The sequence below is a fragment of the Artemia sp. Qi Xiang Cuo genome, chromosome 7 (assembly GCF_049724085.1).
Source record: "Artemia sp. Qi Xiang Cuo chromosome 7, ASM4972408v1, whole genome shotgun sequence".
Lineage (NCBI taxonomy): Eukaryota > Metazoa > Arthropoda > Branchiopoda > Anostraca > Artemiidae > Artemia > Artemia sp. Qi Xiang Cuo.
The window spans coordinates 21,486,795-21,510,392 of record NC_142800.1 but is presented as its reverse complement, the minus strand read 5'-3'; the positions used below and the strand labels follow the sequence as shown (position 1 = coordinate 21,510,392).

The 23,598-nt window shown below is 33.7% G+C and overlaps 1 protein-coding gene across 1 annotated transcript in view; it reads right to left on the bottom strand.

Moving 5' to 3' along the window:
* The window catches only part of LOC148950046 (irregular chiasm C-roughest protein-like), a 236,950-nt gene that overhangs the window by 143,843 nt on the left and 69,509 nt on the right, over positions 1-23,598 (bottom strand). Inside the window, exon 2 of the mRNA XM_089092086.1 lies at positions 5,724-5,989. Within this exon, the coding sequence (XP_088948212.1) occupies positions 5,724-5,979 (256 nt within the window). The 5' untranslated portion in view covers positions 5,980-5,989. The remainder of the gene's footprint in view (positions 1-5,723; positions 5,990-23,598) is intronic.

Below are 23,598 nucleotides of genomic sequence, written 5' to 3'. Positions count from 1 at the left end.
GATTAGGGTCAGAATAAAGTTCTTTTGCATAGAAATTCAAAAATTTTATCCGAATGTTAGGAAAAATTGCATTTTTTTATAATTTGGGTCTTTAAAACGGGAGAGAAATATTCTTTTCCTAACTCCTCTCTCTCTTCTCGCTGCTGGAGGCATAAATGATGGGAAACCAATAAAATCCAAAGTTACTACTGACAAACAAGGGCGTCACTCGGGGAGGGGGAGTATACTACCCCCCATATTTTTTTGCCCATGCCTCTCCTAGATTTTGAAAACCCATTTTTTTGCTATATTCATTGAAAAATACCTTTTTTATTTTCATTTAAAAACGCCTTTTGCCCCTCCCACGCCCCCTTAACATTTTTTTTTGTGAATTGACGCCACTCTTGACAAACTATTTATAATTTTAAATGATGGTTTAAAAAAACAAGATCATTGAAAATTTCTGAGAAATTACATAAAAAATCAGATTCATGCACTTTAGAAATATTGTTGCTTTTTTTTATTCTTTCTTTTAATTTCAGATTAAGAGTGAAAATGATAGAAATATAAACTCAGATATTTTAAAAATGATTGATGATACTGGTCTAGTTCACTGTAATCTTACTAACGAAAACGATTCCCCCGTATCTGCTTCCCTAAATGGATTCCATCAATCAGAAACCCACTTTCTCCTGAAATCTGCATTATCACATCACTAGAATCAGATCTGCTTTTCAATTATAGAGAAATGTCTCAAAAATTGGTTTGACATATTATTTTCTATCAACATTATTGGCACTAAAACTGTTCAGGATAGAAGTTGTCAAAGTTAGATGAAGAAGTGGTTTCAACTTCACTTAAACATTAAACATTAAGTGGTTAAAACATTAAACCATAAAAGAATTAGCATCAGATTAAAAATGATATAAACGTAGAGTGATCCCCCTGAATTGATTTGATATAAGCTTACCTTTAATTAATCTTGTAGTATAGATAGCCTACTCATTAATTAGATATTATTGGTTAAAGCTTTGAAAATAAATTGCGCTGTGTACAGGAGTTTAATGTACATTTTAATAAACATGCACACGATTTAATATAGGAAAAACATTTTTTTTTTGTCCCAATCAAACAACAAATCAAAACAAGCCTTAAAAAATGAAAAAATCAAGATATTTTAGGATTGCTATTTAACAGTAAAAATAACAATAGGAAAGAGCACATTAAAAAAATAACCGGGAAAATACAAAAACAAGAAAAAGCAAAAAGAAAAACTTAGAGCCTGACCCCGCGAAACCCACCAGCTATTATGATTTCCATATTTGTTCCTCCCTGAAAAATAAATCATCCGCCCCCTCCTCCTCTTGACGAATCGAGCCTATGTGCCCTTCCAATACATTTGAAGGGCACAATGGCGAAAGTTTAAAACTTGGCTTCTATTTCGAATTCTTAGCCTTTCAGCGTATCTAGACGCACTTAAAAAGTCCGCTTTCGCGTCTCCTGACGTTCTCGGTTCCATGTTTCAGCCTATCCATCTAAAAACTTCTTCTATAACCGTCAGGCCAACCATCTAGGGTCAAACAAAAAACAAGTTATCCCTGAATGGCGTGAGAGGGGGGTCGCAAGGAAGGACTTAGGGAGAACTGGAACTTCTTAGTAGAGGGAGGCTTTTAATAGATTGGGGAGGAGGAAGAGCGTACGTAGATGAGCTCCTCAGGCGGCTTGGTGCTGCAGTGAGTCGTTAGTAGTAGTGCGTAAAAGCACAAAAAAGAATAGACTAGAAGATGATTTAAAGACTACAAAGGATTTCTGCAAAAATTACACAGTAGCATCAAAGCATTCTTATCCTACTAACTTTGCCTTATATACAAGCAATGTATATAAGGTATATGGTATAAGGTATAAGGTATATGGTAAGGTATATGGTATATAAGGTATATTATACAAGTAATGATATGGCTATTGATTGTTCGAAAGAAAGGTTGCCATGATCTCGACGAGAACCTTTCTAATTGAAACTTTTTAGTATAAAGTATGAATTTTTAATGCGAAATATGAAGATTTACATTTCAATCGTAAAATATTTAACAAAGAATAAATGAAAATGGACATATAAAAAATATTATTTAGATTTAAACTTATTTGCTAGCTTTAGAAAAAGAATAAAATACAAATTTTGAAAAAAAACTTTTGTCTAAAAATACACGAGAAAGTGGAATTTTTTTTTCTACTACTTGGAAAAAATGAAATTTTCAAGATATAAAAATCAGGCATATTTTATAAGAATTATTTTATGTAATTTATAAGGGATATTTGTATAACAAGTATTACAGCTTATTACTGCGTATTACATGCATAATTATTCCATGTATGTATAACTGTTCACCGTATTACATGCATTACTTCTTTTTCCTCCAAAAGATTTACCAAAGACTAAAGAGAATGAAATGAAAAAAAAAATCTAAAAACTGCTCTTTTATCTCAAAATGTACTAATTTTTTTCCAATTTTTACCACTACCCAGAAAAATAAAATTTTAATGATTTAAAAGTCAGACATAAAGTATTCTACAAGAAGTCATCAAATAACATGTATTACAACTTATTATAGCGTGCTGCCTTTATTTATTATTAAGCAACAATCCTCTTTGGAAAATGTGGCAGACTGGAGCAGGAAACTACCAGAACAAGGAAAGTATAAGACAAATAAAAATAAAATACTTGGGAGGACGTTGATATTATTTATCGTATTACATCCTAATACATGTATTACTTCACGCTTTCACCCAAAAGGTTTACCAAAGACTAAAAAAATGAAATATAAAAACATTTCAAAAACACCGTTTTATTTCAACATGCAATACAAATTATTAGGATAAAACCCTTTTCCTGCTACCCGGAAAAACAAAAAATTACAAGACTAAAAGAGAAAATGTGGATCAGCCATGGCATATTTTATTAAACATATAACATGAATTACAACTTACTATAGCTCATTACGTGTATTCACGCGTACTATCACACGATACACATACGTATTTAACATGTGTTACAACTTATTATAGCCCATTACGTGTATTTACGCGTACTATCACACATACACATACATATTAATTACAAGTATTCAGGGTTGCCAACGCCAGTAGGATTTTACTAGATCTAGTAAATAAAAATCTAATAGATTTAGAGGATCTAGTAAATTTCCCGAAATCTAGTAAAAACTCATGATTTATTGTATACAGAAGTTTTGTTATTTTCCATGAATTCAGGGAAAAAATTAGGGTTCATTCATTACAAAATCTGATTTCGATTACGTTAGATATTGTGGCTATTATAGGTTTCCAGAATTTTCAATCAGACTATGAAAACGAAAGAAAGAGGAAAAGAGGAAAAAAGAAAAAGAAAAAGGAAAAAAGATTGTGAAAATCCTATTGATTATCCTCCTAAAGTTAAAATTGATGCTTGATGGTGCGCGCAAAAAGAAATTTTGACCATTTAGTATAAACAGATGCGATTCAGTAAATTTTTCCATTCAGATTTAGTAAATTCTTCCAGGCCAGGGTGGCAACACTGCAAGTATTACAGATTATTATAGCGTATTACATACATTTAAACGTACTATCACACGTACACATGACATATTTTATCACGGTTGCCTCTTAGGAGCAGCCTAGTAAAGAGCAAACCCAATCTATAGTTACAAGTATTCAAAGACAACTAAGCCTATGTTTATATCCAGGCTTTTATTCAAAATTCTTAGCCTTTTCACGGCTACTAAAGTTCACCTCGACATTTCCTGGCTCTCTGTTTCCGGAAAAATCTTCAATGTTTAGACTCTCGCCCCCCCTAAAAGCTCTGTCAGCCACTTTACGGAGTGGAAAAAAAAGGATTAACACTCAAAGATAATTTTGGGACATCGATGTTTGTACTTGGTGATAAAACACGCTCCCATTAGGGAGCGAACTATTTCAAAACCTAGATTATAATGTGAAATAAAATGAGAGAGAATAAAAAATCAAGTTCAAAGTTTGTTGAGATAATGGTGATTATGCTAGGAGAGGATTTATTCATTATTCTGATAAAAGTTTCGAAAGCTTAAAAACATTTAATCATGAGCCCTTGCTGTGTGAAATTTAAACTTAAAAATGCTGAAAGGGCTAAATAAAATATCAATGTAATTAAGGCTTTGAGAATATGCATAATTAGTCGTTTCAATGTCTAGGTGCTTCTTCTACACCCGGTTGAAAACCATACAAAAGGGATGTAAACAAATTTAAACGTAAATAACGTTTTGTTTGAAGTCCAAATTCAAATATTTATTTATTTGCTTTGCTGATGATTTATCCTAGATATAGAGCCGAAATATTCATTTAGTAAAATTTCATTTTGATGCTAGTACTGTTTTGACTTTAGTTTTAATTGTCAAGTATTTTCTCATACACTAGGTTGAAAAAAAAAAATGATGTAAGTAAACTTCAGAACCAACTTTTTAAATGTACCACTTGGATGTGAATAATGTCTTATTTTGAGTCCAGTTTTGTATTTATTTACTTGCTTTGCAGACAGCTGTTAGATATTGAGCCGAAATACTCATTTAGTACAATTTTATTGTCTCAAAATAATTCCTCGTTGTTTTACCTCTTGTTATTTGTAACACTTAGGCTGTAACAAAATGCCGGGATGTAATGAAAAACTAACTCTTAGCCAAATTCAAGAAGCTTTTAGGAGGAGACATTGACTGTGAGGGGGAGCTGTGAATGTGATCTCCCTCAAATTGTGAGTGGGAGCAGTGAAATTCTATATCTTGGCAGTAATAGGTTTAGGAGGCAAAAGTGGTGAACTTATTCGGGCATCAGGGATATACAGGCAAATATAAACTGCAATGATCGCTAAGGTGTAATTTCAAGATAAATTTTGTAGAAGAAAAACTGCAAATCCATTTCGAGTTCTTGTACTGTAACTAAAGATTCGTTGTTTACTTAGACTTCGACGTTAACTTCGACTAGTTGACTTTGATATTCATCGCAGATAAGGAGCAATTATTTTGGTATTAAAAGTTCGTATTTAAAAAAAAAATTACAAACGAGGACAGCAGAGACAAAAGGGATGAAAATTATATACATAGATAAAATAAAACAAAAAAAAATATAAAAATTAAATATGAGAAACATAAAATATATACGTAAATTTGATAATATATATAACAAATTAATATATAAAATATGTACAACATAGGCTTTAAAAAATGAAAACATAAAATAAAAAAAGAAAAATGCAAACGGGGAAGGTCAATATAAAACGTTAAAAAAAACGGAAACTTCTAACTGTTTTGAAAGTTAAGTAAGATAAGGGAAATGGACAAAATCAGTCGATCGAGCTCAAAGATAGTTGTGGAATCTGGAACATTTTGATGGGTATAAAAGAAATATCAAATACCACTGCTTGCATTACAGCAGCCAAGATATGGACCCACTGCACCACAATTGTTGTGAGTGCGCCATTTAACAGTTATTATCATCGTATCCTACGAGTTAGGGGAGGCGCAGTTAGGAAGGGGAGGCATAGTGACACAATCTTCTTCTTTTCTTCTTTTTTCGCAAAAGGGAGCATGGAAACAAAGATATATTGGGGGGCACAAATGCCGCAAGATCTGTGTTGATCAAAAATTGGGCAACAGCATTCTCCCTGCTAATAGCACATAAGAAAACAAACTGTATGAAAAAGTGACTAAAAAGACTGTCAATACCTTCATCATCAGTTCCAATCATTGAGTATCGTTCGAACTCGCTTAGCTCCCTATCCGTCCCTAGTCCAAAATCATCTTTGGTCCACTGAACTTGTCCAGACTTGTTGATGACACGGCAAGCAAGAACAACACTTTCACCATATACTGCAGTCTGATCCTCAGGTTCCCGTTCAAACCTTTGACTTGACGGCTTCTGAGAAGCACACATCGAAACGATTGAGCACAGTATTATAACACTCTTGAATTCTTCCAGCATTTTAAGATATCTGAAAAAAATTGCAAACTTTAGAAAAGGCTGACACACACTTTAAATTCAAGTTGTCCTTGTGTGCTTTTGTAGAGCAGAGTACACCACCCTTAAATTCCAACAACGTTTTGCAGTATTTGAAAGCTTTGCGGGGGTTGTAAAAACTATATGCACGAACAAGGTCGTATCCAGGATTTTTTTTTGGGGGGGAGGGGGATACAAAAAGTTTTTTTCTGGGGGAATATACAAAAAAAAAAACATTTAAAAACGCATCAAAACTTGTTTATGTTCATTTTTGTTACGTTTTTACAACTCGGACGAACATTTCAGGGGGGGCTCAACCCCCCCCCCCCTCTCAATGGATAAGGCCTTGTGCATGAATGTATACCGTTTTTTTGTGTTTTCGTGAAGCATACAATGAAACGAGTGAGCACAACATTATAACACCCTTTAATTGTAGCAGCATTTAAAGGTATCTGAAAAAATTTCAAGCTTTAAGAAAGCTAAACACAAGAATAAAAGGGAAACTGTCCTTCAGAGCTTTTCTGAAAAAAACTAGATTCACAAACAAAATGTAAGTGCTCACAAACAAAATGTGTGTGCTTTCGCGAAGCAATAAAGTGACGTGAATGAGGATAAGATTGTTGCATTGTTGCATTCTTGGATTCTTACAACGTTTTACAATATCTGAAAGGTTTTCAAATGCTATGAAAAATTGAACAAAATGTGTATTGTTTCTGCGTGTTTATGGGAAGTAAAAGTGAACGATTGAGCACAATATTACTGCATTGTTGAATACTAACAGCGTTTCAGAGTATCCGAAGGCTTTCCAAGTGTCAGAAAAATTGAGCAACACGAAGAAACGTAGAAGATCTGTTATTAAGTGCAAAGAGGAATTGAAGCAAAGCTTACACGACAAGCCATAAAAATATTTCAACATAGGTGAATATAGGTCTCCTGAAATAAGTAAGGAATACAAATAGTATTAATAGATGCTAATATTCCCCTACAAACGTTTTTTCAATTAAACAGAAGAAGAGGGGATGTTGTCCCATGCAACAATTGGATTTAAAATGATTATGAAACGTCCACGTAACATAATTTAACGATCGATTTAAGCCGTTTTTACCCAACGTATGTAATTTTCTATGATATTAGGTTACGTCAGGTTACGCTAAGTATATCCTTTCACGCTAAGCTAAGACAAAAATCCATAAAACCATGATAATCATCGTCCAAAATCTTCAAGACCATCATAAGTAAACTATTAAAAAAAAAGTGGGGGTGAATATTTCAGCTCTGATCAAGCATGAAAGGCTTTCTAGGAAGAGTTTGTTAATATTTTTTCCAAATTTATTAACCATTTATCTAGAAATTCCATTTTGTTGCTGCTGTGTTGACTTTTCCACAACGCAACATAAACTTCCGAAACGTAAAATTCTAAGCAGATCTCGAGGATTCTTGGCACTGTAGTGCTTTGTCTGTAGCGCACTGACTACGTTAGAGACAAAAATTATGTAAGGTTACATAATATTACGTCAACTCTTAAGCTATACTAGTTTGAAAGGTTCTACGGCATAGCGTGAAAGAACCACGTAAGACTTAAGAACGCAAAGTAAATAGAATGTTTAATGCACTATTACGAAAATGTAGGGTGCCTCGTCTGAAGACCTGAAACGTTGAAGACCTGAAACGTTGAAGACCTGAAACGTTGAAGACCTGAAACGTCTGAAGACCTGAAACGTTGAAGACCTGAAACGTTGAAGACCTGAAACGTTGAAGACCTGAAACCACTAGGAACTGGCACCAGACTTATGGAGGTTGCCATCACCTTTGCCGAGAATAAGTTTAGATGGTCACTGCTTCAGTTCTCAAGCGGGGTAAGAGAAACTTTTCAGAGGACGAGGTAGGAATGGTCACTGCTTCAGTTCTCAAGCGGGGTAAGAGAAACTTTTCAGAGGACGAGGTAGGAGAATGAACCCCTTAAGAATGTTTTGAGTCAACAATTCTCAGGCATTTCGGGTGTTATTCCACCCCCCTCTGTAGGTGTGAGGATAAAATAAGGTCTTTGAGCCAGTGTAGTCTCTGGAGAATTCTTGTTAATTGGGTAGCAAACTATTTAGCAGGTAGCTATCCATCAGTTAAGACTAGTGGCATATCCCGAAGTAATTGATGGTACAGATAATCCGGGTGTAAAAACATAGAATTCAAACATTTCTATATTCTGGTCACCAGATGTTTAAACTCACATTTATACCAAAATACACCGAGTTTATTCAGTTTCGGGTTGACTGAATGATTTTATGCGTTCAATAAAACCGTACAGATCATTTCATTTTTTAGTCTACAAAATACAGCCCAAAATACCGGAAATCTAAAAAAAAAGGATAGCACAAAGGAAAAGAAAAAACAAAAACAGGCAAGATCTACTAAAAGGAGGTATATAAAGACGAAAAGAAAAAACCTTAAAGAGAAGAAAAGCAGAGAAAAACAGACTTTATGTAATATTCAGTCTTATTGTTTTATTATGCTAAAACTGCGTGCCGAGCGTCTCTATTATTATTGTTATTTTTCACAATATTTGAATACACCAAAATTCATTTTTGGTGTATTTTTGGTGTATCATTTTGGCTATAGAATAGTACAATACGTATAGGTTAGCACACAGAATACAAAAAGAAATACAATATTTGAATACACCAATTAACATCTATACTGAATTTATCAGATTCTGAAAACTCTAGTAACTTGAATTTAAATTTTCAGAATCTTTCAAATCTGATGTGAAGACAGGGATTTGTAAAACCTAAAATTATTAACTTTTCGTTAAAAGAAGATTGACAGAAATTGACACAGAATCGAAAAATAAAGAAAGGGGAGAAAGGAAGCTCGCCAATTCGATTAAATAAAAAGATACATACTTTGAAGAAGAAGAGTTAAAACTGGGCAAAAATTGTAATATGTTAATATATTAGACATAATTTTAAGAAGAAAAAGAAGAAGAAATTTCATACAGGGTTGCCACTGGTCTAAGAAAAGAACCATTAGAAAGACAGTCCAAAAATCGCCAGATCAGGCTGCAAAAAAAAGATAAGTCCCATTATTGGGACGATTAAAAGGACAGGTGATTATCCAACTTCAAGCTTCCCTGCAATTTATTGACAATGCAATTAGGAGGTTATTTAGACTGTAAATCCCAGGTCAATTTTACGGCTTCTATACTAAGCGCAGGGACACCAATTGTGGGAGGTGACAGGGGCAACGCCGCCCTTACCCTGAAAAATATATTTTTTTGGTATTTTTATTGAAAAAAATGGAAAAATACAAAACTGCCTCCCTCCCAAAATCTGAAAATTACCTTTTACGAATCTTTATTTAAAAAGTAGCTGTATCTATTTTTAACCAATATTTTTTACTTTCGTTCGGCTTTCTACATCGGTCTGAAGATTAAAAGCTCGGTTTCCCCAAAAGGGCACAGCAGTTACATTCTATGTTTTAAAGTAGCCTATATTCGCCTGATTATCCTTACTTCAACTCTTTTATATCCATGAAAAAGAGTTTGAAAGCAAAGAATATATCTACTTTCAATTACTTGCTGGTTTAACTTAAAGGAACTTTTTATTAAAATACAAATTGAAATGGATTTAAATTAAGTAAATTTAAGCTTGTTTAAAATTTTCTAGTTCTGCTAGGTAATACTATATTGTCAGTGGCGCTAGTGATTTTTAACTTCTGTTCGTTTAAGTGCCAATGTGTCGCTTCTGTTTATTTGGCTATTTTCTTTCCCTACCAACGGTAAAGCAAAACATTCAGCGTTTCAATATATCGAATACAGGATAGTGTCAAAACAATTTATCTTCTTAATGAAAAATGATAAATGAAAAATGACAGAATAGGAAATAAGTGGGAAAAAGAGTTTCTAAGCGTTTCCATGGATATTGAACCAAGCACGAAAGACTTAGCAAACAATGCAAATAGAATAGCGTTCAGTGTTGTTCTGATGATTCCTGTCATTCTTAAAAAGAGTTGCCAGAACTTAATTTAGTTAAAGTCTTTCTACCACACAAACTGAAAATATTACTATAAAATTTCCCCTACTATGCTGTTTTGACGATTGTCAAAACAGTGTTGGATGGAGTGATGGTTTTTTTGACGATTTTCACAACTACGGTGTTCCAATAATTCCAGTTATTCCTAAAAAGGCAGGCAAAGTTGCCAAAGCTTAATGATCAATTCAGTTTTTCCTGCCGCCATTTCACCCAAACTGAGAATGTTACTATTAATTTTCTGTGCTGTTCTGATGATTCCAAACATTCCTAAAAAGTCAAACAGAGTTGCCGAAATTTAGTAATTAACTTAATTCTTCCTATCGCCATTTCGCCCCCACTGGAAAAAATATTATTGTAAATTTTCGCTATTACGTTGTTCCTACGATTCCGGTCACTCCTAAAGAGCCAGACAGAGTTGCCAAAATTTAGTAACTAATTCAGTTCTTTATATCGCTATTTCAACCAAATTAAATCGTTTTTCAATTATTGTCAATCCTTACTATACGCCTGTCACTTTTCTGTTTTCACCTTAGCGGCTAAAACATGCAGGAACAAAGTTGCCAATACTAACAATATGCGCAACAATAACTCATAGCAGCACCAAGCCACCTGAGGCCAATGCAACAGAGAATGCTCATCCTTTTCCCCGTTCTGTTCAGAGCTTCATTCATAATCTTTACAGGTGTAACTCCGACACCACAGCTTCGAGTAATGAGAACAAAAAATCATTCTGAAATACCACATTAGTTTATCATGTAAACTAGACGGGCAGAATCGACAGGTTGTACATGAAAGTAAGGAAAAGCTCCCCCATCCAGAACAAAAATGATAGATTATTAGCAGAACCGGCTCCGACTCTCTTAGCTTCTGGAGGTGCAACTCCAGCTTCACAGCCTTGAGTTCAGTTCAGTTTATTTCATTTTTATTATAAAATATATAACACATAACATCAATCCAAGTGGCTGCCAAAAGAAAGACACGGCAGCACTTCTACTGGGCGACCAGGCCACATATTTATCAAATACTTAACAAACAAAACTCTTGACAAACAAAAAATGGAAATAAAACAACCAAATTATGAATAATGTCTCTCATGAAAAAAATATAAAAAGAATAACAATAATAAAAAGAAGAAGAAAAGAAGGAAGAAACAAAAAAACAGGATACAGAATTAAAGTCTGTCCCGAAATATCGAAAACCAAATTAGTTTCTGATGCAAACTAGACGGACAACATCGACAGCATGGACACGATTATCACTCATGCATAAAGACCCCTTAGTTTCAACATATGCATCTCATATCTTATTACGACTCCCCTTACCCTCTGATACGCTTCAACTCTGCCCTTCCTCTCGATAGAAAAATGTCCATCCATCTTCACCATATTTCTTTTCCCTTCTCGAGTTAAATGGAGATTGGGTGAGGTTATAAAGGTTTTAATTCTAGAATACAATCTATAAGCATAGATTTTGACAAGAAGTAGAATTTCTACAAAGACATTTTTATGATTACTATAAAAGGTTGGTATTGGGAAATAGTACGAAAAGTATTAGAATTGTTCAGGTGCTAATTACCCACTGAAACTTTTAATTTCAGTCACTATGAGCTTCCAGTTATTAAAAAAAAACAAAGTTCTTTCAAGTTTCTTCGGATGAAAAAGGTTAAGAATAATAGTGGCTCTCTAGAAGGAGACATGCTAGCATAAATAGAGAAACATATTTAGATTGATAATTTTATACTCATTTTTATAGTTTGGTTCGCGTTTTTGACAATTCATCCCCGGCCCTCCTTTAATTATCTCACATAGCCCTAGGTCATATAAAAGAACCGCAAAATGATGATTTCTTACTTTACATTATTTCTTATATTTCCTACTTGTTTTTTCCCCATTTTTATCTGTTTTGAATCAGTTTTCATCAATTTTTATATTTTTTTTCCTACACATCCAAAGGCTACATGAGATCATTAGAAAGGGGGGATAGAGATGAATTGTCAAATACACGAATCAAACCATGAAAATGAGCCTAAAAATAACAATCTAAAAATGTCTCTCTTTTTGTTTCTTCTGCCAACTCTTTTTCATCTTCTGAAGAGCTGATATTCTTGACCTTTACCTCTTTGGGCTTACTTTTAAAACTTAAAAAACGAATAAAATAACAATCAGTCTAGTTAGAAAATGAATTTTACATGAGAAACGTTAGGGGGGACCATCAGGCTTCGTAAGGAACACAAGAATCAGGACCAGTGATCGTGCTTAGCTCGGTGAAAAGAAAGACAGTTTTTTTCTCTTCCGCAAAACAACTTCGATTTCATTTTATCTTATACAACCAACCTTTTTACATATTTATTTACTTAAAGACAATTAATATAATATATATATATATATATATATATATATATATATATATATATATATATATATATATATATATATATATATATATATATATATATATATATATATATATATATATATATATATATATATATATATATATATATATATATATATATATAATTAAGGTTCATTTAATAATATAAGATTCACTCCGACAATGCATCCGACCCACTAATTCCACTACACTATACCCAAGTTTTCGGTGTTTCTCCGAATTTTACCAAAAGAAAATTATATTTAAAAAAAAATCTCCTTGAAAAAACAACTTTCACAAATCTACGGATGTTAACACAAGACACAAATCTTTAATTATCGTTCGATTCAATTTTCGGGGAAAATCCGGCGAGCCCAATATTTTTGGAGGAAAATTCGGGGAGAGGATTCGGAAGGTGTAAAATGATGTGCACATTCAAACGTGACCCCAACCCTACTGCCTCCATCATTCACTTTGTATACAAAGCTCTCCCCGGACATAAAAAAGAATACTGATACGTTAAAAAAACAAGTTTCTTCATAATATTCACCATAGGTTTTTGAATGCCACGGAGAAAATTAAGGATTAGATAAACCGTCAAATCGTCTATTGATGATTTTCCCCCCTGACATTACAAGAAATACTAACATCGAAATGAAGTGTACATGAGAGGCCAACAAACCCTTGACCCCTCAACAGTAAGTGACCAACATATGCACGACATCAAATAAATAAGTCGCTTCCTTTTGCATTATCAAATTTCATCAGCTTCCCGAATAGTTTCGACTTCATAATAACCATCGACATTTAAGACACATTCCCCTTTGTGTATAGTCATAAAAGAATAGGGGGAATCGACCGATTGATTCTTTATTCCCTAGGAGGATATTATCAAGGGGTGTTATTTCAATTTAAGACACAGCAGTTAATGGAGGCCAAAGTGATTAAGCTGAATGAAGATTTAAAAGGATAAACTGAATGAAATTTCTTCTTTTGATGGGATAGAAGCATCTAAGCATTTTAAGAAATTGGCATTAGAGTTTAGGGTACTTTCCCATTATATGGGCACTTCTAAAAAGTCAAGTTTGGTTAATGCTAATGAAATAAAATAGGATGAATATATAATAGTTTATAAACAAATTTAGGTTATATATTTGCAGATTAGGGGTGGGGGGTTGGGTGGGGTAAAGAATAGCATATATTAAATACGTAATCTAACCTAACCTAGGTACCTCTCCCCCCCCCCCTATACCCCAAAAAACAACAATACAAATATCGTATACGCAATGAAAACCACGCTACGGATTGCATTACTCATAAGCCGTCTATTGAATTAACCCGTCAAAAACGGGTTTTTCATGACTGGTTTCCTTGTAGGTGCCCATATAATGGGAAAGTACCGAGTTTAGTTTTGATAAGGGAAAATCCGCAAATAATATAAATGTTCTTAAAATATGAAATGGTGAATTACCAACTTAAAGTGGACGCATTCGGGCGGCTGAGCTGGGTATATTTAAATTAAATTTAAGATAACTTTTTGGTACTATTATATTATATGGGAGACACTCGCAGATTTGGATATACAGATCAAACAATAACCGGTTTATGCCTGTCAGTATTTGAAAATTAGCTTAGGCCCAGTAGAAATCTACGTTGTAGGTCTATTTTTATTGAGTAATTAATATATAGATGGTACTTTCGTTGGACTAGGTTAGGTATTTAGGTACTTGGGCATTATATGGGCCTTTCTAAAAATTCAAGTTTGGTTAATGCTAATGAAATAAAATAAAATAGCATGAATATATAACAGTTTATAAACAAATTTGGGCTATATATTAGCACATTAGGGGGGGGGGGGTAAAGCATAGCATATATTAAATACAGAACCTAACCTATATACCTTCCACCCCCAAACCCCAAAAAACAACAGTTTAAATATCGTATACGCAATGAAAACCACGCTATCATTGTATTACTGTATAGCGGTAACCCGTCAAAACAGGTTTTTCGTGACTGGTTTTCTTGTAAAGGCCCATATGGCGCCCAAGTACCGGTATTTAATACAAAAACCCTCCTATTTTAGGCACCCCTTAACATAATTCTTTGTTGTAGTTTTCAAAATGTTTTTACTAAAATATTGTATTTTCATCATATGTTTGTATATTTCATTAGGATTAACCTAACTTCACTTTTCGAATGTGTACCATATAATACACAAGTAGGCTACCTTTTGTTTTATGTGAATGTTCATAGATTTTGTTTGTCTCTTGATTATTATTAAAGAATGGGCTAAAGCCAAGGTCGTATCCAGTTTTTTTTTATTTGATGGGCTGGTAAAGGGGTTTGAACCCCGTCCCCCCTCCCGCGAAACTTTTGTTCGACTCGCAAAAAATGAACAAAATGCACACAACCAATTTTTGATGCATTTAAAAAATATGTACCCCCCCCCCCCAAAAAAAAAAAAACTGGATACGGCCTTGGCTAAAGGGCTAATGAGAGTAGGTTACTTATTTATTTTGCTTTTATTTTTATTTTGCTTTAGTTTTGTTTTGGAGTTTTAGAATGAGGTTTTAGTAAATGTCCTAAGTATAACTCTATTATTACATTGAAATACTCTTAAATGGAGGAGCCGACACACAATATCGATTACCGCAGTAATGAAGTTTTAACTTCCAATTCAATAATTCCAACATCAAATTCCATGTTATTGTCAGCATCACCACTTATAGTTATTAGAAACAAATCATAAGAAATAAAAATGTTAAAACTTCTCTCACTCATAAAAATAGCTAGGAATTGAAACTTCTGATATTAAAATTTTGATTGCCAAATCTTGGACGACTTGGAAACCGGAATAACATCTTTACCTTTCTCTTCTCTCATGTAATTCTACATTTTGTAACATACCGCCTTTTGGATTGCCACAATCTTGTTGATACTTATTTTATGTACACTCAACCCTGTGATAGCACAGTGGATTGATGTCTGTAGGGCCTGGGGTACGATCCCAGCCACTGTAAGGCCGACGGGGAAGAGAAGTCGTGGTTAAATGTACTCCCGCAAATATCTAAGGAATTTAGGGGATTCCCGCAAACATCTAAAGAAGTTGGGGGAAGCGTTCGTGTTTGACCCCATATTGTCAATGTTAATACTTATCTTTTTTTATGCTTAAAAAAAACTTAAGGTGTATGTTTTCTGTGCAAGTTGTCGGTATGTTAATTTTAGGACGATTTTAATGTTTGAACATATGAACATATAATATTTATTTGCTCGGAAAACCCCAGCTGGGTATGGCAAACACGATGACATGGCATAAGATGACAATTTTGGTATCATTCCATAGCTGAAATTAGGCTTTATTTATTTACTGAAATAAACTTTTTAGATTGAAAAACGGAATGTTTTTCACGAAAAATAGCAAAATGTTCATATTTTCAAATGGAGTATTTTTTAGCAAGTAAAGCAAAAAAGAAGCAAAGAAGAAGCAAAAAGAGTCGAAAGAAGCAAAAACAGTCTAAACCCCAGAAAATTTGTTCAAGGATAGTTTTACTTATTCTTTAGAATGACCGTATATCAAAGAATAACATGTACAAAAAAAGTGGTTCGATTCCACTTTTTATCGGCTATAATAAAAAAAGAGGTTAAATTAACTAGATCAAGTCTTATGGATGATGCATTGCCGAAAATTAGGATTTTGACAATCCAGCTGTGCCCAAACGAAAAATAGGACGTCCTCGAATAGGGTGGGAAAAGGTCATAAGAAAGTGTTTAAAGCAAATAGGAACTTCATAAGGGGGTAGAGTAAAGCACTGATCAGGTTGAGTGGAGAAGGAGCGTTAGCAGCTTTGTTTGCCTCAAGCCGATTAGCGTTGCAACTAGTTGTCAGGAGTAGCAGTAATATGTCGGGTTTAAAACCGTTTTAACACAATAAACCGTTTAAAACAATAAATAAATACAATAAACCGTTAATAACACAATAAACACAATAAACCGTTTAACACAATAAATAAACACAATAAACCGTTAATAACACAATAAACCGTTTAACACAATAAATAAACACAATAAACCGTTAATAACACAATAAACACAATAAACCGTTTAACACAAAAACCGTTTTAACACAAAAAAATTACCGATTAGCAGTAATTACCATTTCAATATATTTTCAAAATTGTTTAAAACTGCTCTTAGTTTGAAAGAGCATAGCTTCATAGTGACAGTTCTGTACAATATGGCTTAATTCTCACCCCCCAAAAATATTTCCTAGTGACAACAATTCTCAGCTATTTTGGAACATTATGCTATGTTGCCTAGAAACGATGGCTATAATAAAGGAAGAAAAAGTCTCCGAAATATTCTTGAAGAAGCAATGTAGGTATTGTATTTGATTAAAAAGTCCAAGCTTTTGTTAATACTGTGAAAAGACTCAAGGGGGATAGGGTACAGTATCCTAAGAAACCGAGAAAAATATCGGGGTACATAATAGATACTACAAGCGCAACTAACGAGACAAATATAATTGACATTAGAGATGTGTAAGAGGGGAGTAAAAGAAAAAGAAAACACTGAACAGAAGGGGATCTTTGGTGGCATACGGGCAAATAGATTTACGGGATCCAAATAGAATAGGGGATACGGGCAGAACAGATTTAGTGCCTACTAGCTCCACTGACAATATAGCGTTATGAAGCCAAACTACAATAAATGAAAATAAGCTTAACAGGGCCATATCCAGGATTTTTGTTTGAGGGGGGGGGGGCTTACAAAAAATTCTTTACAGACAGCAAAAAAATTGTTTACACCTATTTTTTTGCATTTGAACGTGTTGGACAAAAATTTGGGGGGGGGCCAAACTGAGGCAAAACAAAATTGGAAAAAGATAAATAAAAACAATATTGATTATATTTCTCTTAAAATTTTTACTGTTAACTTTGATATTTTGGTGACCAACGAAAAAAATAATTTTTCGCTTTGCAGATAAACTTGACCTTCCTTTCTCCTAAAACAATTTAGCAGTCTTCTTCTTTGATTTGTGCCTAACAGATGCCAATTCGGGTTCTATTTGTGGAGAGCAAGAGCCAAGAATTCTTCTAGAAAGGGGCCAAAATTCCAGAAAAACTTTTTTTTTTTTAAGTACAAAGACAGTGAAAATGCAATCTGATTGTTTGAATTTGTTAAAAAGAAACTTACATAACCCTTTATATCTTTAAAAATTAAGACAAAACGGGACTTCAATGTTCAATGAAGAAAACCTCCGTACGCATTTATGCAGTTTTTGGTAGTAGCGAGCATCAAATTTACAAAAAGGAAACGTGTGCGAAAAATCAGAAAAAAATGAGCTGAAAAATATGGTACCAAACAGCTTAAGAAGGTTATAGCGTTCCTTTAAAGGTTTAATTGTCTTTGGGAGTCAACATATTGTTAATGTTTGAACTTTTACGGATGAAGAGCATTGTCAAAATAAGCAGTGGTTTTGATTTTTCATTTTCATGATTCAACTTGGCAACACTGACAAGTGTTGTATTGACCTACTAGTCATAACTTTAGACAAATTAAAAGAAAAATCTAAGGAATTCGATGTTTTAAGGTATGAATAAACCTAAGGTGGGTCCAAGTGGCAAAAAAAAGTTTCTATTTTGATGTCCTTGATACTTTACGAAAATTTTACCATTCTTGTGTGTATTTTTGTTTTTATTATCTGGGCTGGTCCTACCCCAAATGGCCTCCCTGACTTTTAACGTCCCATGAAATAAAGTAAATAGAGAAGCAAAAGAGATTATGTTTTCAAGCACGAAACCGATATTTTCTTATCTTTAAAATAAATATGTAAGAAATACATTCGAATTTGCGGCATATCAATAAAACTTCAGTACCAAAATATAAACGCTGGCCTTTCGCCATCATCATGAATACTTGGTTTTATTTTAACTTTAAAGTGATGCAAGAAGCTTTTTATATTATATTTCTATATGATGCAAGGCGCACTACCTGTGTACGACACCCAGATGTATCCATTAAGACACAGGGATGGCGCTCTTATTTAAAGTTTTCCTGGAAATAAGGGGGTGCTAACTTTATCATAAGTTCACAGAGTTATATGTTAAATAACATTACAAGTTATTACAAAGCAATATTTAGAGCAGTGGTGGATCCAGGATTTTTTTTTTGTGGAGGGGGGGGGGCAAAATAGGTTGATCCAAAAAACATGCGTTAGGAGCAAGTTTAATTAATTAAGTAAATTGCACTACTTTAGACTATGTTAGGGGGGACGCCCCCTGGATCCACCACTGATTTAGAGCCACACAATATACAGGAAAAGGGGATTAAACCAATCGATATAAATGTATTTTAATAGCGTTGGCTGTGAATTTCAATTTAGCAAAAATGTCACATAACCGTTTTTGTAATACCCCAGCCAAGGGCGTGAAAGTGAATATGTTACATTTAGCTAGAAGATGTAATACAAATTTGATTCCCTGAATTCAAGGGTCACAAACTCTGTCGCAGGTTCACACAAAATTCGTGTCACCAGTCTCACACAGTTTTTTTTTTGCCCTGACACTGCTGTAGACACCTACACCTTAACAGTGGCGCCAATTCGCGAAAATACAAGAGGGGGGCAAAGTATTTTTCAAAATTTAGGGGATTATCAGCTTTACTGTTTTTTTCAGTTGTTTCGACAAAAATACCAAAATAATGAGACGTTTTTAAATGGAAATACCCATCTTGTTTTCAAAAGCTGGAGGGGGAAAAATGCCGGCTGCATCGTCCACCCCACCCCATTTGACGCCACTGTTCCTTAGCCCTTTGTTTAGAACAATCCAATCAATATTATCAACATTTAGAAAAAAAGAACAAGACAACGACCAGGCATGTTCAAAAAGGATCTTAGAAAGTCAAAAGGGATCTTATAAACTTCTAGAATGCCTCAGCCCTTTGTGGAATGTCATCAAAGAATTTCAAGCTCCTACGCAGGCCTATTGCCAATGATTTGAGTCCCGACAGAGGACAAAAAATCCCGGAAGACTGACTCATCTGTCACTTTAAATCTTAGAATGAACATTAAAATTTTCTAGAATTGGACTGGCGCCTTTTCTACTGTCATGGATAATCAGCAAGACTGTATTTTCCAAGGGATAGATAGATCTTAGGACATCCAATATTCAAAACATAATAAATGCTAAAATTATGTCGTAAGAAATTCCCTTTTTGAAGAGATGAAGGGAAATGGTCAGTTCAGACAATGTTGAAGCACACAAAGGTTTTGTACACAGGGTCTTGTTGTTGTTGTTATTTGTTGTTGCTGTTTTTTTTGTTGTTTTTTTTTTGCTGGGAAGGGACATTATTTTGGGTTGGAATGTTCCAAAAAGGCGAATCGTACAAGTGGAAATAGGTTAAAATATAGTTAAAATCATTATATTCAAATTTCTTGGATTCTAAAACCGAATAAAATTAAATGGGAAATAATATAAATAATATTATTTAAAATAAAAAAATATTTTATATTTTTTAATAATAAACTAAAATAGATTAAAATAGATTTTATTTCAATTGTACAAAGAAAATATTTGAACTAAGTAAAACTAATTAATAATTAAAAACAATAAAAAATATTTAAAGTTATTAATTAAACAGTTAAAATGATATATATAAAAAAATATATATAACGGGTTAGACAACAGACCAGTTTACTCAGTTCGTATTGCTTCAAAATGAGATATTAAACCAATAAAAGAAAAGAAGAATTGTTAAAGCTTACGCAACTTCTGAAGAAATTATTATTTAAGCAATGCAATAAAAATATCATAATCGTTTAAATAGTTTTAAAAATTTCTTATGAAAACAATATTTTATCTAATATGGCTAATTTCTTTTTTTCAGACAGAATTTCTTATTCTTATATTAATTAGACTTACGCAACTTGTGAAGTAATTCTACTTATGCGAGGAGAAAAATATTAAAATTAGCTTAAATAGTTAAAACTTGTGTAAAAAAATGTATGTGATGTTGCCATCGTCCTAATTTCTTATAGTACGGAGTGGCATCGTTTATCAATTCCTTATTTGAGAATTTCATAGTATTCTTTACGCATAGCGTTTCTTCTTTTCTATCTTCATATACAGACCATTGGACTTACCGAATTCGTCAATTCTAAAATTGGAGGAATAAAAAATTGAAACATTTTGACTTGTAAGCATTACTTTTATATAAAAAAAATAAAAAAAGGTATAGGTAAGGAGCGATGCTGTTTAATAGTAACGAAACTCTAAAAAAATGAATTTTGATATCAATAGATATATAAAAAGAATCGGCTTGTTATGCTGATTCGAAATATGTAATATTCATTAAGTTTAGTCTTGCACATCGAAGGCTACGAGCCTGAGAATATTTGCTCGATTTTAGAAAAAGAGGGGAGGGAGAATCCCCTAACAGAAAAGAATCTTAGTGAAAATCACACCATCAGATCCAGCGGATTGGAGAATCCTACTGTAGAGAAGCCTAAGGAGCATTGGACTTTACAGTCCCTACCGGCGGGGGTGATCTCCGTTTCATGGTCCTTCAGGCAGGAAGTTCAATGGGGGGGGGGGGTGGTAGCCCCCCCTTGGTTTTTCAGGACCCTCTTCCGGTTTACCATCCCTTGAATTATGCCAAGAATAAGTCGAGTAAAATATAAAACAGCAATATTCTGTATTTGAAGATTATTATTTGAGTTGGGGAGAATAACAATTTTTAACCTGTTTACTTATCATTTCAAATTGAACAGCTCAACTCTTACTGCTATTAAATAAAAAAAACAAGTTTTTTAAACTGAAAGTAAGGAGCGACATTAAAATTTAAAACGAACAGAAATTATTCCGTATATGAAAGGGGCTGTCCCATCCTCAACGCCTCGCTCTTTACGCTAAAGTTTTTTATTTTTTTAAAAAATTAAGTTGTGAGACCGAGTAAAACTTTAGCGTAAAGAGCGTGGCGTTGAGGAGGGGACCGCCCCTTTCATATACGGAATAATTTCTGGTCGTTTTAAGTTTTAATGTCGCTCCTTACTTTCAGTTTAAAAAACTTGTTTTTTTTATTTAATTTCTGATCGTTTTTTAGTTAATGCAGCTTTTATTTGCATAAAAATTTTACTTTTCTTTTGCTAAATGGATGTCTTTACAAATTAACTTACGTAACTAACTTCTATATTCGTATATTTTTCTTCTGGCAAAAAATACAAAGTTGCAGATTTTTGCAGATATGAGCTTGAAACCTATGTAATAGGGTTTTCTGATACGCTGAATCTGACGGTGTGATTTTCATTAAAATTCTTTCACTTGTAGGGGATGTTTCCCCCTCTTTAAAAAATCGAGTAAATTTTCTCAGGCTCGTAGCCTTTGATGAGTAATACTAAACTTAATAAAATGTATATATTTAGGATCAGCATTATAAACACATTCTTTTGGTACATTTATTGACATCAAAATTTTGTTTTTAAGAGTTTCGATTACTACTGAGCCGTATCGCTTGTTTTTTTATTGTTTTTTTTTATTACGTATATGTTATTACTTATATGAAGGGGTTCTCCCCTTAGTCAATAACACGCTCTTTAAGTTAAAATTAAAAAAAAATTTTGATTCACAAACCCCTGAATCACAAAGGCCGTTTAATTAGAATAGATAGCTATTTTGAAATCAATAAAAAAAAACTGTAGCGTAAAGAGCGAGGTATTGACTTGGGGGAGAACCCCCTCACATACGTTATAATTTCTGTTCGTTTTAAGTTCTAATATTCCTTCTTACATTTCAGTTGAAAAAACTTGTTTTTTTTATTTAACTTCTGATCGTTTCTTAAATAATGATTGGAAATTCGGCGCCCCCTTAATCTAAAGGGCCCTTCCCCCCACCAAACAGCCTCCCTATACCTATACTCCCGATTCCTCCCATACTATAGCCCCCCCCCCCCCTCCAGAAAAAATCCTTCCTGAAAATGGTTGTATACGTCCAAATAACCAATAAATAATGCTGGCAAGTCCGGCGCCCCCTTCATGGCAATTTCCCTTCCCCCATGACAACTTCCTTCCTGGAAAGATCCTTCCATATAGCCCCCGACCCTCTCCTTCCCCCACCTACCAGAAAAAATCTCCTCTGAAAAAGTCTGTATCCATCCCAATAACCAATACTATATGTTAACATAGAGTAAAGTTCATAATTTCCAGCCCTTCCCCTGGGGACTGTGGGGGATCAAGTCATCCTAAAAGACATTTTTATCATATTTTTGACCATGTTGAACAAAATGGCTATCTCAAAATTTTGATCGGGTGACTTTAGGAAAAAAATAAGCGAGGGAGGGGGCCTAGTGGCCCTCCATTTTTTTTGGTCACTTAAAAAGGGCACTAGAACTTTTAATTTCCGTTCCACTGAGCCCTCCCAAGATATTCTAGGACCACTGGGTCGATAAGATCACCCCTGGGAAAAAAAAAAAAAAAAAAAAACAAACAAAAAAACAAAAAAACACGCATCCGGGTTCTTTATTGTGGCAAAAAATGTAAAATTAACCATTGTTGTATAAATAAGCTTGAAATCTTAACAATAGGGTTATCTTATACGCGGAATATGATGGTGCGATTTACATTAAGGTTCTATATCTTTTAGGGGATCTTTCCCCCTTTTTTCGAAAATCAGCCAAATTTTCTCAGGCGCGTAACTTTTGATGGGTAGCACTAAACTTGATGAAAGCTATATATTTGAAATCAGCATTAAAATCTGATTCTTTTGATATATCTATTGGTATCAAAAACCCGTTTTCTAGAGTTTCGGTTACCATTGAGCCGGGTCGCTCCTTACTTACAGTTCGTTACCACGAACTGTTTGAAAACAACTATTCATTCAAGATTCGATATCGAATTTTGAGAATCGAAGTTGGAGCATCAAAACTACATGTTGCTTGCATACTATCACTATGCCAGGAACAATTCGAAACAACTGTCAGTTACGGCGTTTAGCTAAAACGGCGATGCTTTGAGTTGTGGATGAAGACAAAACAAAAAGGAGACATCTACATTTTTCAGGCATCAATCAATATTTCAGCTGGGTCCAAAATCATATATCAATGTTTCTGCAACCTTATCTTCGAACCATATTTTCATTAAATAACCAAGGAGGACGAAATATATTGTATCTTTCAGGTCAAGCCGTTGTCACTACTGTATCTAAGAGGGTAGATT